This window comes from Antrostomus carolinensis, unplaced genomic scaffold (genome assembly GCF_000700745.2).
Source record: "Antrostomus carolinensis isolate BGI_N321 unplaced genomic scaffold, ASM70074v2 scaffold233, whole genome shotgun sequence".
Classification (NCBI taxonomy): domain Eukaryota; kingdom Metazoa; phylum Chordata; class Aves; order Caprimulgiformes; family Caprimulgidae; genus Antrostomus; species Antrostomus carolinensis.
Window position 1 is genome coordinate 100,507 of NW_010305614.1, and position 15,043 is coordinate 115,549.

At 40.8% G+C, this 15,043-nt stretch overlaps 1 protein-coding gene across 1 annotated transcript in view; it reads right to left on the bottom strand.

The window, feature by feature from the left end:
• Nucleotides 1-15,043, bottom strand: part of LAMA3 (laminin subunit alpha 3) — a 118,491-nt gene that overhangs the window by 82,388 nt on the left and 21,060 nt on the right. Inside the window, exons 8-14 of the mRNA XM_029084233.1 lie at nt 11,784-11,902; nt 7,185-7,275; nt 5,248-5,379; nt 3,777-3,839; nt 2,436-2,477; nt 2,167-2,304; nt 1,210-1,333 (exon numbers count right to left, since the gene is read on the bottom strand). Coding sequence (XP_028940066.1) covers nt 1,210-1,333; nt 2,167-2,304; nt 2,436-2,477; nt 3,777-3,839; nt 5,248-5,379; nt 7,185-7,275; nt 11,784-11,902 — 709 coding nt within the window. The remainder of the gene's footprint in view (nt 1-1,209; nt 1,334-2,166; nt 2,305-2,435; nt 2,478-3,776; nt 3,840-5,247; nt 5,380-7,184; nt 7,276-11,783; nt 11,903-15,043) is intronic.

Here is a 15,043-nt window from a genome sequence, read left to right on the forward strand (position 1 = left end):
AGCTTATTTTTACAGAATAAGCTATGAACTGCAGCAGTTTTGAGTAATCTCGCTGACCGTGTTTTCAACTATTTTTATTTGTCTTTTACAATTTGTTTTTGCATGCTCTTTTAAGCTTTTATGTCTCTTTTCAGCTTTTGTTGTTAAAAATTCAAACGTATTTAGTACAGGTTTGATTTGCCTTAAGATTGCTACCTGATTCAGTTCTAAGGAAAAAAAAAATGGTTAGCGTATTTTAAAACTACTGAACAGTGTGTAACAACACAGAATCCTGATTTTATGTTTTTCATGTAAAAATGTTAATCTACTCCAGACCATAAAACACAGTCATGTGATATTTATTCCACCCATTGTGTTTGGTAACACGTTATTCTTTGCAAGGGCATAAAGGATTCTGCTGTCTATTCATAGGACATAAACAAGTACATAAGCCCAAAATGAAGAGGACTCTTACAGCCAACAACCAAAAATAATAAGAGACAAGAAAGTAAACCATAAAGTTCTATATAAATCTTCCTAAGTTGTACAGAAAAGCACATACCAGAACTCAGCAATATCCTGTTTTCTTTCTCATTGTAAAATTCACTAAGGACTAGGGGCCTCTCTCTCACTCACTGCAGAGGCAGACAAAACCTAGGGGCCAGATAGGACTTGATGGATTCCTCATACACACACAAAACCATTATGATATTCAAGGTTATGCTTCACTAGTGCTGATCAATTTTGCTGTCTTGTAAAAGGCAAGCCAGTCCCTGGTGGCAGCTACACTGGTGAAACCCTACGGAGATCATACATGTTTCAGGATTACAGGAACAGAGGTGGCCTCTGTGCCTGTCCTAGGATCTTGAAATGAGCGAGGAATCACTGTCAAGGGCAAAATGGGAGCTTCTCATTTTCAGATTTACAGAAGACACATTTTACAAGGTACCAAACAAAGACCCTCTGCTGAAGTAGATTAGTGGTTCACCACCCTGCTATGCCAGTTCCTTAGTAGTTCCTTAGCAGGTCTCCATGTGAAAACAGCTTTCAAATCCTTTGGTTACTATGGAAAGATGTCTGTATTTAGTGCTTGGATTATGAGAATGTATGAGGATTTCACTGTAGAGCACAAGTCCCTTGCCCATTTACTGCTGTGAACATTGCTTCAGCCACTGCAAAAATAGTACCTGAAGAGCACTCCAGTCTTAGCAGCCTTACCTTGACAGACAGGGAAAAGAGTGGTGGCCAGGCTGACAGCTGTCACACTGAAGTCCAGCTACCTCAGAGCGACAAAGACACCTCCCAAGAAAATCACAGACTTCAGGCTGAGTACCCGCCAAATTACATTCACATGCTGCAAATGAGAAAAGACATTTCAGAGGCAGCCTCTGCACAGGCTACCTTCTTTCATCTTTCTTGAAATAAAATAAAATTTTTAAAAAAGAAAAGAATCCCTGATGCTCAACAGGACTAAAATCTTCCCATCAGATTTATTTTGATTCCTAACAGCTTTTATTGATTGCCCACATCAGTAGTAATTCAGCATAGAGGGAGACATTAATGAAGAGCAAAAGAATCTGGCTCAAAGTAACTACTGGGTTCAGTATCAGTGTTGAAGCACTACACTTGGTCTGTCCCCACTCAGTCTGATTTATTGATCCAAGTGGTATGCCAACTATTGTAAGTAGATCCACCCTTTTTAAGACTAAAATGAAACAATTTCTGGTTTGGATTTACAATCTCAGGTGGGAGGGCTTAATAAAATACCTAAAAACACAGTACAGAGACGGTTATCTAAGTTTTTAAAGAGTTAGTTTTCTAGTATTGATTATAAAGGACAGCTTGGTGCATCAAAGTGAGGTTGCAAACTCAAAGACAAATACATTTTTTTAAAAACAAAGATAAGTAACAGAAATGTTCTCACTGGTATTCTACATTTCATTAGTGTTACTAAATCCAACCTCAAACTGGAGTCTGGCAGCTGCATCACACAGTGGATAATGATCAAGGAAATAGAGGCATTTTTAGATAGAAATCCCCCTCTCATAACTTTTTTCTTCTTTGACTTCTGTGAGTTTTGGGAGAGACCCCTATGAACACATCTCCATCACAAAAGAACTTCATCCCTCAGCATAAAACTTGTGTCTGTATTTTGGATACGCTTGCTGAAAGGGAATGTTGGCTTACCCTGGCAGAAGGGGTAACGAAAATACCCAGTTGCACAGGTATCACAGGAAAACCCCTGAAATCCAGTTCGACACCTGCACTGTCCGGTGTTTCCATCGCAGTCACCACCCAGCACTCCTGTGCCGTGGCACTGGCACGCTGAAGAGCACATTTGTAAAGAAAACATTTGCAGCGTTACAATCTTAAAGTTCCTATTTCACTTGGAAGCCAGATGCTGGCATTTACACTGGAGTGCAGGCTCCAAGCACCAAAGAAACTACAGCACTTACACAGACACTGGGGTCCAAAATACCCTGGTTTGCAGCCACCTTCTAGTTACCACAGGAAAGGAAGAGAAAGAAAGGAACAAAGTTAAGTGCATAAAATCATGCAACTCCTTGTATTTTTGCAGAGAAAAACAAATCAGTCCTTAGTAATTATGACTCTTGAACCAACAAAACTATTTGTATGACACACACAAATCTAATTTAAAAAAAAAAAAAATTAAAAAAAAATCATGCTCAGTCTGCCAGCACAAAATTTACAACTTCTACAGACACAGAAGCTTCCACTCAGAGGCAGCTGCTTTTCTTACGCCTTCAGACTCAGATGCTACTTGTTGAAAATGTAAATAGTTCAAGATCTGTTTTCTCCTGTTTAGAATTCTTCATTTTATCTTTGGAGTTTGCTTTCTTCTTCCTTTTAAAAATATGTGAGAGAAGAGGATATGCACCAGAGCATACCCAGAGGCCTACAAGGGCAATTCTTTTGGATGCTCTACGAAGGAGATAGCGGTACAGGAGACTGAGGCTTTGTGGGCTGTGATGGCAACTGCTGACACTTTCGAGAAAACAATTGGGACTTACAAATACCTACACGGATTTGTAGTGTCTGTTACATTCACAGAACATACTTTTTCATTTGCCAACATAAAGCCCAGTTCTATTAAAGCTAATAAAGGGGAAGAACATTGATTTTAGGATATGGCAAAGGTTGTGAGGCTTTTCAAAGTTATTAATCCTGAAGTGCATTACAAGTATGTATGTGATTAAGCACTAGTGGTGATGATGTCTCAATTCTGCATTATAATAATATACACAAAAAAAAAATATAAGCCCACCGAGGGAATCATTGTATGGATTTCAGGCAGCTTTGCAGTGGGCTAAGTAAGAAATATGTAGCTCTCTTTGAAATCAAAGTTCTTCACTGCCAAGGGCAATGTACAATTTGCCAGGTGCAAGAGGACAGTCCAGAAGCAGAGGCCAGTCAGCCTTAAGAAAGAGATTTACATCATAAAGCAGCTGACAAGTTGTACATGTCAAAGTCTTGATGGATCTGTTCGTAAGAGCACCAAACAAAAGGGTCAGCCTCCCCTGCAGATGTTTGCCGGAGTCTGGTCAAACTCGTTTTGATCCATAACTCTTTCTGAAACCAGCCTACTAAACTGTTTAATAAGGACATGACAATATGATGAACTTCTGACAAGAACAAAGGCTCTCTGAAAGATAAATACCAACAGTGGCAAAATTGCTACACAAATCTCCATGAAAGAGTAAGCACCACCGAAATACTGAAAAATACAGACGGGGAAAAAACAGTGAAATTGGGAGAAAAAACCGCCAAGAACTTGCCGATTATATCACCAGCCATAGCATCTCTTGGATTTGGAGAAGTAAAAGGATATACAGGAATACCTTTAAAACAAAAGAAACAATGAAGTGTATTTGAAACAGACACAGTCATTTCACTAAAAATCATGACAAACCATTAAGTCATCTCCTGTCAATACAGAGAGTATGATATTCACATGACTCTACTAACCAACTTCAGCTTAGTTTTTTTCAGTTAGGAACAGGATAAAAACCATTTTACTTTTAATCTGCAATTCAGGTACAAACATCCCTTCTTAAAAAACAGTACGAAAGGCCAGACACCATTTGGAAGTGCTACCAGCTTGCTTCCCTGCTCCCTTCCCTTTTGTACAGAAAGCTTGCTCATGCTAGACATTGTTACGAGAGCTATCTAGGGAGCTCCATATTTATTTCACATTTCCTGCTTTCAGCTGAAGGTCCATCTCCTGTTATGTGGCACTATCACTTGGTGCCTGAGCTGCCAAAAGTCTTTACATGTATGTTACATCTTGTGAGTTTTTTATTTGAGAATCCTCCAGATTAGGAATGGGAAAGATGTCCCAAAGAACCTTCCTCCATTAAAATAAGATCCAAAGCTGACACGCTACAAGCATCAGTGGGAGTTAGATCAAGGTCTACCTTGAGATTAACTTACTTAAAAATGTTGGATTACAAACAAGAGAATAAATAAAATGTGATAATCTAGAGTGCATTGTACAGAGAGGATTTATTCTATTACAGCCATTGAATTCAAACAACATTACATTTTTTGCTTTTTTTGTTTTGCATTTATTTTCTTTGGATTTACAAACATCTTTCCTTCAACCATTTCTTAAAAAATCTCAAACAAACTGGAACTCTCCCTTTGACCACGTATCTGCACCTATCCACAGTCCAGCAAAAATAAGAGAGCACAGCTGAGAGCCTTATGGTCTGCCAGGAGGGCCCTTCTAACATTACACAGCCGCTATTTTAGAATTATTTTTATTTATTTTAGGATCCTTCAAAAGCCCACAAGCTTTGTTTATTAGGGATGCAAGTTTCAAATCCTAGGAGATGTCAAGGAGAACACATAAGCATTCTCTCCTCTCTCTCTTAGTACAGTTGTGTTCCACTTCCCAGTCCAAGTGGTCTTCATACCTAAAGACCCTGAGACACGTTTAAACAATTTTCCAGTTTAGGACTGGTGTTCGTGACTTACTGAGAGGTAGGCTGTAGTCTTGACGAAGATGTCTTAAATGAACTCAGTATTGTCAGAATGCAGCATAATTTATTTGATTTTCAAGTAACAATTGTTTTGTAAAATAAACCAGATTCTCTTCAGTATTATGACAACTGATTTATCAGAGTGTGTAAATATGTGAAGCTGAAATGCCAGATGTTTTAACCAAGTCGAGGGTAATGAAAACTGTTAATTCTTTAATGCACATTTAAAATATTGGAAAAGAGGTATTTTTATTTGTATACTTACGGACACAAAAAGGATAACTGTAGAATCCATCAGCACAGCGTTGACAGTTTTCTCCCTGGAAATTATGCTTACAGAAGCAGCGTCCAGACCCTTCCTCACAGCCCTCTGCGTGCTCCGAGATACAACTGCAGGCTAAATAAGTATCAGCAATTAGGCATTCTTTGGAAAATAATTAATTTGCCTTTTACAGCAGTGCACAGTGGTATTATAATAGTAAATTTGCAGTTGTGAATGCCTCATTATTTAAAGAAAATTTGCATGCTACTACATATTTTCCAAGTACTTTATATCACCAATTAATCTTTGTGATATCCCTTAGAAATAAGATCTATGTTATTTTCTTAGAATGTTCATTTTTTTTTAATTCAGAAAGAGGTGTGTTATTAATCCACAGCACCACAGCAACTATCCCTTTTGTGGCACTGACTCATCTCTCTCCATGGTGCAGGCTAAGCACCATGCACCATCCACCTTCCCTTAGACACTCCATGCAACATTACGGCAGCACGCCATGGCTCTGTTGACTTACCATAAATTTCAATATCCAAGCATAGCAAACCATAGCTTCCTCCTACCTGTCACAAGGCTCTTTCAGCCTGTTTGTAATTCAATCCTTATCTCTTATCCATGCTCAGTTCTTCTTTCTTGGGAGAAATTTAATGAAATACAACAAGGGCAAGTGTAGAGTCTTGCATCTGGGAAAGAACAACCCCATGTACCAGCACAGGTTGGGGACAGAGCTGTTGGAGAGCAGCACAGGGGAAACGGACCTGGGGGTCCTGGTGGACAGCAGGATGACCATGAGCCAGCAGTGGCCAGGAAGGCCAATGGCATCCTGGGGTTCATTAGAAGAGGTGTGGTCAGTAGGTCGAAAGAGGTTCTCCTCCCCCTCTACTCTGCCCTGGTGAGGCTGCATCTGGAGTATTGTGTCCAGTTCTGGGCCCCACAGTTGAGGAAGGACAGGGAACTGCTTGAGAGAGTCCAGCGCAGAGCCACCAAGATGATTAAGGGAGTGGAACATCTCCCTGATGAGGAAAGGCTGAGGGAGCTGGGTCTCTTTAGCTTGGAGGAGGCTGAGGGGTGACCTCGTTAATGTTTATAAATATGTTAAGGGCGAATGTCAGGAGGATGGAGCCAGGCTCTTCTCAGTGATATCCAACAGTAGGACAAGGGGCAACAGGTGCAAGCTGGAGCATGGGAGGTTCCATGTAAACATAAGGAAAAACTTTTTCACTGTGAGAGTGACAGGACACTGGAACAGGCTGCCCAGAGAGGTTGTGGAGTCTCCTTCTCTGGAGACATTCAAAACCCACCTGGATGCAGTCCAGCATGCAACCTGCTCTAGGTGAACCTGCTTTGGTACGGGGGTTAGACTAGATGATCTTTCAAGATCCCTTCCAATCCCTAATATTCTGTGATTCTTTTTTAAATGTTATATTAGCAATTATCCTATTGCATTCTTTATTAGTCGTTAGGCTCAGCACTGCATAAAATAGGAGTAGTGATCCTTGTGACCTTCTGAGCTATAGAATAAAATTTTCAAGTGACTAAGAGCCAAAGGATACCTCAAATGCATATCAGGGAGCTAAGAGAAGTAAGATCATGAGGGTGGGATATAAGAACAGCTTCTCAGAGGTCATGCCAGCTCACTGTGGGCTATGTAGCAACACCCCAGGCTTACGTGATCCTATCCCCTCAGCAGCCTTTTCTGTCTTACTTCCTCCTATTGTCCTACTGCTGGTTCATGACACATAAGTTGAGAAGAAGGGGCCTAAAAGGGTCTAAAGCAACACATAAAGTAATTCACGGTTGTTCTCCAGCATCTTTTGTCCACTCTTTCATTTTTCCTCCCCAAAAGATGCATCTCATGCCCTGATTATAGCAAAAAAACTCCCAAGCCACTACCACGAGAAGATGCTTAATAGAGAAGGACTCACGTATACAGCCATCAGGAGCTCTTGCTGGAACACCATAAGGACGATAGTAGCCTTTTGCACACTTCTCACAGTTAATACCAGCTGTGTTATGCTGTGCAAAATAGAAAAGGAGAATATGAGATGAAAAGGGGAACTTGGAAGAATTAAGATACAATAACATCGTTTACACTGTTTCTATATGCAACTAAAAAAGGATCAGCAGACGAAAAAAGGAGCATATGACTGCAGTAAAGACAGCATTCATCATCTACTGCTCTTCTACCAGCTGTTCTCTACAGAATTCTGAATCATGGTATTCTCACATAAAGCAGCTGAATTTTATTTTTAAAGCATTATAAAAAAGAGCTATTTGTAAAAAAAATTGAGGGGGGAAAAAAAAATCTCTTTTCCCTATCACATGATATTTATCTCTTTTTATGCTGCTTTCCTATCATAATGTGTACATCTTTTAGTCAACTGCATCACCAATTTTTCCTCATACTAGATATTATTTTGAATACTCTATGTCTACAATCAGTAACATTGAGACAAACCAAAATCTGATTGGTCAGGTCAGCACAAAACAGATCTTCCTTTAGAAAAGCACGTATGTCTGTAAAAGTCCGTTTTAAGCACACAGAAAAAAATATAATTCCCCTGTGAACATAGTCCTGAGTGTATTTCAACTCGTGCAGCAAAGCCCTTCCCCGCGCTGGGGCAGCAGGAGCCTGCAGCAGCAATGGCATTCGATGGCGTTCACCAGCTGAGTAAGTCACGATCATGAGGCATTCTGGTGGACTCACAGTCTCGTGAGCAGGGAACTGGAGATCAGAGGGAAGCTTCACCCTGGAGCAACCAAAGCAGCTGCTCCCAACTCCCACTCGCTGTTTAGTTCCTCCTTAGGAGTGCTGCAATTCAGGGCTGAGCAGGCACCCAGCATGTCATGGATGGACTGGTGGGATCGTTCATGAGCAGGGGACCCACGACACTGCTGTGGCTGCTGCTCACTGTAGGCACTCTCAGTTTGTGCAACAGTTTTGGGTTTTCCTTCCAGCTCTGCCAGGAGCTTCTTCTCGCATCTTCAGATGTGAGATAGTGCTGAGGAAGGCTGACACTAGATCAGGGAGGGTGATGCTCACATCACATAGCTGACAGAAATGCTGTGGTTGTGGCAGCACTTAGCACAGCAGGAGCACAGAGGGGCCCAGCATGTCTCTCAAAACTGTGTAGGGCTACTTGGAGATTGTGCAGTGATGGTCTCAACACATTGCAGGCTACATTCTTCAGAGACTGTTGGTGCTAACGCCTGTGGCACATCAGAGCCCTCATCCCAGCCAGAGCTCCAGAAGGTAGATACCACTGTTGAGGTCTGAGGCTGCACAGAGTGCCTGGGCCTCTCCCTGGTGCTGGGGCAGGTGATGAACCTGTGCAGAACTTGTAGGTAAGGATCAGAGGACAGACCAGCATAGTTGATGTTGCAGTAGGTGTCTGTAACAGACCACCTGAACAAGAAGGCAGATGAAGTCATCTTTAGGCAGCTAGAGAAAGCCTTGGTACTCGTGGATGTAGAGGTTCATGAACCAGTTAGGGGAGATGCCCTGTTCAAACTGCTGCCCACTTACAAGGAGAACATGTGAAGGTTGAGGGCAGCCTTGCCTGCAGTGACCCCAGGACTGTGGATTTGAAGATCCCGAGACAAGTAAGCAAGACAAATACCAGAATTACATTCCTGGGTTTCAGAAAAGCAGATTTTGGCTTTTTCCAGTATCTTCTTGGCAAGATCCTGTGTGGAAGTGTCCTGGAGAGGAAAGGGGACCAGGAGAGCTAGTTGATTCTCATTAATAGCCTCCTTAGTAGAACAGTTATTTTCAATGTGCAGAAAGTCAAGAAAGTATGGCAGAAGGCCAGCATGGGTAAACACAGAGCTCCTGATTGATCTCAAACTCAAAAAGAAAGTACATGTAAGGTGGAAGCAGGGACAGACTACTTGGTAGCAATAAAAAGACATTGCCCACACATGTAGGAGTGGAGTTAGGAAAGCCAAAGCTTAACTGGAGTTAAAACTAGCAAGGGAGGTGTAAAAAAGATAAGTTTCTAGGAGGACCTCAGCAGCAAAAGAAAAGCTAATGGGAGCATGGGCCCATTGCTCAGTGGGGAAGGAGATCCAGTGAACAAATCATCTTAGAATACAAAAGGACAGGAAAATTACTGGATGTATTTAATATAAATTTACCTAGGGCAAAGTGCGCCCGAATGACCTCACTGCTCTCTGTGATAAGATGACTGGTGCTGTGGACAAGGGGAAGACAGAGCCACCAAGACAGTGAGGGACTGAAGCACACAACATCCAAGAAGAGGCTGAGACAGCTGTGTCTCTTCAGCATTAAGAAGAGAAGGGAGAACTTACTGTTATCTACAACTACTTGACCAGAGGATACAGAGGGGATGGAGCCAGACTCTTCTCAGCGGTGCACAGCAATAGGATGAGAGGCAACAGGCACAGATTGGAACATGGAAAATTCCAATTAGATACTAGGTTAAAAAAATTATCATGAAGGTCAAACATTGAAACAGGTTGGCATGAGTGGTTGTAGCATCTCTGTCCTTGGAGGTGTTCAAGGCTTGACTGAACAAGTCCCTGAGCAACCTCATCTAATTAGACCTGCTCTGAGTAGAGCATTGGACTACGTGATTTGCAGAGCTCCCTTGTTACCAGATTCTAAAGAAACTGAATCTATCTTTGTATGCAACACTTCAATTCTGTCACTTCTTAATTCAGGCATCCATTCCTAAATTTTTTTTTCCCTGACCAGAAAAACCAGAAAAAGTAAATTAAAATCCATGTGCTTTATCAATGGAAAAAAAAAAATGCTATAGTTAGATTTATGGTAAACTCATTTAATCCAGAAAAACTTCCCCAAAAGTAGGTTACAAACAATGAATATTAGTCATATAACTAGGATTCATAGATTTAGATTAATTTTGCTCTTTTCTATCCTGGAAGCAAGATAAGAGAAATGTTCTTTCATGAACAAAGAGCTGACAAGAAGGACCAACATAATAAATCTTACCAGATGACAAGAACAAAGTTCTGCACAGAAATTTCAACTGGAAGACAAAGAACATTTATTCTACTCATGCTAATAAAAAATAACTCTTTTCTGACTGCCTTTTGGACAATATCTGATTATACTGTGGCAATATGATGGAAAATATACCCTATAAATTTCGCTGGAATTTTTTTTTTAATTTTTTTTTCTTCAATACAGCTATATTTTTAAATGCACAGCATGGTAATACATAAATCATGATGCACACGTTTCATAGGAACATAGGCTTGATGATAATTTTCCCTCTGAATTACGTTCTGGTCATCTGCTTGTCATCATACTTCAGATTACTTGACAACAAAAGGAAGACAGACTTCCAGATAAGTCAGGCTGTATTCAACCCTGAGATCACTGAACCAATGAATGGGTCCTCAGGAGGTCAGGTGGTTCAGTCTCACTCAAAGCAGAGATAAGTCCAAGATTAGATAAAGTTGATCAGAGCCTTGTATGATCTTTCCTGATAGTAATTACCCAGAGTAGAACAAAAGTTACTTAGAATGAGCGACATTCTTTCTCTTTCCAAGAACATATTATTCATTAAAGATAGGCACAGTGTAAAGTCTCTGACTCCAAGTTTACATTTGTTGATTCAATCTAGCCAAGCCTCTAAGACAGCTAAGGGGCTGGAGTATGTGGCATGTAAGGAGAAACTGAGGGAATGGCTTTGGTTGGCTTGGAGAAGAGATGTTCAAGGTGGTTAGGGGTGTGCAATGGCAGTTTTCTGCTACCTAAGAAGGGATTACACAGAAGACAGAGCCAACTCTACTCAGACATGCACAGCAAAAGGACAAAAGGCATCTGTCACAAGTTGCAATCGGGGAAACTCCTACTGAACAGTAACACAAATCTCTTCATCATGAGAGTGATTAAGTGCTGTAAAAAATTACCTAGAAACTGTGTAATCTCCATCCTCAGAAATCTTCAGAACTCAACTGGGCATTTCTCAGTGCAATCTGATATAACTTCGCATCTAGCCATGGTTTGAGTGGAACACTAGTCTAAATGACCTCCAGAGGTCCCCTCTACAACTCTGTGCTTTTTTAACACCTGTAAGTTTCCTTCTTGGTATAGCCTATACCCTCCTTTACTCCTGATGATGAGGGAGAACCCTCTGTGTTTTGCTGCAGTAAGGAACCAGCTGGCCTGAGCTGGATTTTATTTGGTTAATTTTATTTCCTTCTGTTAAGCAGGGAAATGTTAGAGTTTGTAATAACAGGAAAGGGAATTTTGGTAGTTGCTTCAATTGCTGCATTGTGTGGCTTTCTTTGTTTCACATAGGACTGAGCATAAATACAATTTATATGTGTCTTTTATACATTAACAAGCAATGTTGTACAAGATAAATTATTTTCAGACACGTATTTTCCTGCTTTGAGTACAAGTAACAACACTACAGAAATTGAGCTATCCAAACTGATCAGCCTCCAAATTACCGGTGTGGACATAGCTCCACTTCAGCAGCCCTTCTTCAAATGACATTTATTTAAACAGACCAAAATGACTTTTTTACCTGGCAGTTAATGCAGACTCCTCCACCTTCATAATGCCCATGGATATTTAAGCTTTCCTGACGCTGGTCAACATCAGCATCATAGTAGCAATCAGTGGCATGTCCATGGCAATTGCAAGCTGAAAAAGTAATATTCCAAGTTAGCTTTCATTATAATGCTGGAATTCAGTAATGTAGCAGATATGAAAAAGAAGGTTAGAATATTTTTTTATGTATACATACACTCAGGTATGTTGGAGTATACTCAAATACACCTATTTACCTGTCAAGAACTGGATTTTCACACCAGAAACATGGTAAGATTGTCTAGATATGAGGAAAACATGTGCTTCTAGGCTTCTCAGAGGATAAGATAGAATTAGGTAACTGAGAACTAATTTCCCCAGTTTAGGGTTATTTACAGTCTCAGCTGTGATAAATTTTACTTCAGATGGTTTGTGGTTAGCTCCTTTCCTTTATTTTTCCCTTCTGTTAAGCCAAATAAAGGTAACAGCTGAAATCAAAGTGGCTCTGAATCCATCTTTACATACATGTTCTACTATACTTTCAACTCCTTCTAACATGTTAACATGGCAGTGCTCAAAAGAGATTGAAAGTGGGATACCTGTGAGGCTTTGCTTGCAGGCACATCAGCCTCACATATGTCATAGAATCATAGAATGGTTTGGGTTGGAAGGGACCTTAAAGATCATCTAGTTCCAAACCCTTGCCATCAGCAGGGACATCTTCCACTAGATCAGGTTGCTCAAAGCCTCATCCAGCCTGGCTCAGTCTAGGAAGTCCACCTAGTGAAAACATCTGAGATACATCCACTGATACATCCACTCATTCCCTTTTTACAAGGGCATGTAGTGATAGAATGAGGGGTAACAGTTTTAAACTGAAAGAGGGTAGATTTAGATGTGATATTAAGAAGAAATTCTTTCCTGTGAGGGTGGTCAGACACTGGAACTGGTTGCCCAGAGAAGTTGTGGATGCCCCCTCCCTGGAAGTGTTCAAGGCCAGGTTGGATGAGGCTTTGAGCAACCTGGTCTAGTGGAAGGTGTCCCTGCTCATGGCAAGGGGTTTGGAACTAGATGATCTTTAAGGTCCCTTCCAATCCAAACCATTCCATGATGCTGTGATATATCCACTTGTGGTCCTGTACATACATCAGCTGGCTTCACTGATATCCTTACATTGACATGGGAGACCTAAATCCCAAAAAGCCTTTGCTTTTTTACCTTTGGTTAAAGGGCTTGGCAATATAAATCCCAGAGCCAGCTCAATGTTTCTGCCTTGCTTACAGAAGACAATTAACCTGAAAAATAGCTCCATGCTTTAAATAGTTCCTGCAAATAAAGTCTGAGTAACGGATGATGGATTTGCCCAGAAAATAATTTATGTCATTTCCTAGAGATCAGTTATGTGTCTTTCATAATCTTCCCATCTTAGTTAAATATATTCCCATTGGTCATGTAAAACTCTGCCTGTCTTCACTGAAATCTTCCAGAACTATACTATAAATCTGAGTAGGAACCAACCATAGTAGCAAGCAAACAGAATTAATCAAAGGGAAGGACCACAGTTTTGCCATAACTTTATCCAATGTCTTTTTTTTTTCTGATCTGATCTTCTTTCCTCAATGGCGAGGAAAAATGGGCATTTTTCTGAAAGAATGCAGGAAACATTCTCTGTATGTCCTCTACGTCTTTATATTTGAACAGCTTTGGACAAGGCAACTGCCAACACCACAGCTGAGGTGGTGGCCTGCCATCAGATTCCTTTATGGTCTGCTAACAGGAATCAGAAAGGTCAAGACTGGGTTCCCTGGCCAGGTTGTGATAGCCTGTAAAGATCTTTGAGGTTTTTCATTCATATAGTTCTTCAAGAAAAGAAAACATGGTATAAATGAGATGCTGGTTCAAGATACTAAGTCAGAAAAAGAAAGAAGATAACATTAAAAAAAAAAAAATTTAACAATGTAAATAAAAGCTCCTTGCCTCTAGGGCCAAACCATCTGCAAGCTACAGCTCACAAGTATGTTCTAAGAGCAACGGGAAATTACTTGCTCTGATTATAGTAATAGCATTTTCCCTCACAGGGGAATAGAAACCCTTTCAACCTCATCAAGCATTTTCTTACCAACTTTGGGCCTGTTGCTGACCCATACAGTACTAGAAAACTCATAACAAAAGGTTGGGCTTATCCCTACAAGGTCCCACCAATCTCTTTCGATCAGTTTCTCTCAAGGGACCTCAAGCTTCTGGGAAGCTTTGATGAGGTTGCTTTAATTCCTTCACTACTGGCTGCCAGGAAAAGAGGTCTGCACCTGGCAAACACTCTGACCTCAAACTGCTAGGAGCAATCCATACTAAAAAGGGTATTTTTTCAGAGGTAGTTAGAAATGAAGTTGTTTTGGCTCAGAATCTTGTAGATGATCTTCTATAAACTCATTCTTTAAAAAACATGACATTATTTATGCTCTTTGTCTATCTCTTACCTGGCAGAAAGTGTTTTCCTTTCAAAAAGGGGAATTTAAATAAGGTTTCAAATATTGTCCAAAAATTGTGTTCCAACATGCCTATCTCCTATCAAGCATTTTAATCATCTCCCCCCCCCCAACACTCAGTACTGCAGTTTTGATTAAACAAGCCATCTCTTTATTCCCCAAACTAATTATATAGGTACATCTCTTCGGTTTTCAAGTAAGGTTTCCCTGTTAACAGTTTGTACCCACTGGCTACGGTACTCTCAGGAATGTCACACAAGGAGAATAAACTAGGCCAGACACAAAGGAAACTGCAGGCTGCCAACCCCCCCAACACTCAGTACTGCAGTTTTGATTAAACAAGCCATCTCTTTATTCCCCAAACTAATTATATAGGTACATCTCTTCGGTTTTCAAGTAAGGTTTCCCTGTTAACAGTTTGTACCCACTGGCTACGGTACTCTCAGGAATGTCACACAAGGAGAATAAACTAGGCCAGACACAAAGGAAACTGCAGGCTGCCAACACATTTGCTCAGACTAGGATGTGCACAGAGATGGGAAGACTGTAGAACACTCAATGGTTTCTGGCCAGAAGGATGCGATGTGTGACACGTACGTACTCCTCCACCAAAAGGGAGCCCACACCGTCATTTTCTTTAACAAAAGAACAAAACACAGGGTAGGTGGGAGAAAGGTCCACGGGCTTCCCCAGCTTGGCTAATCAGTCCGTGGGGCTAAAGCACTCCAAACTCCCAACTGGAAGCATGGGAAGGGGTGCAAGTATGGAA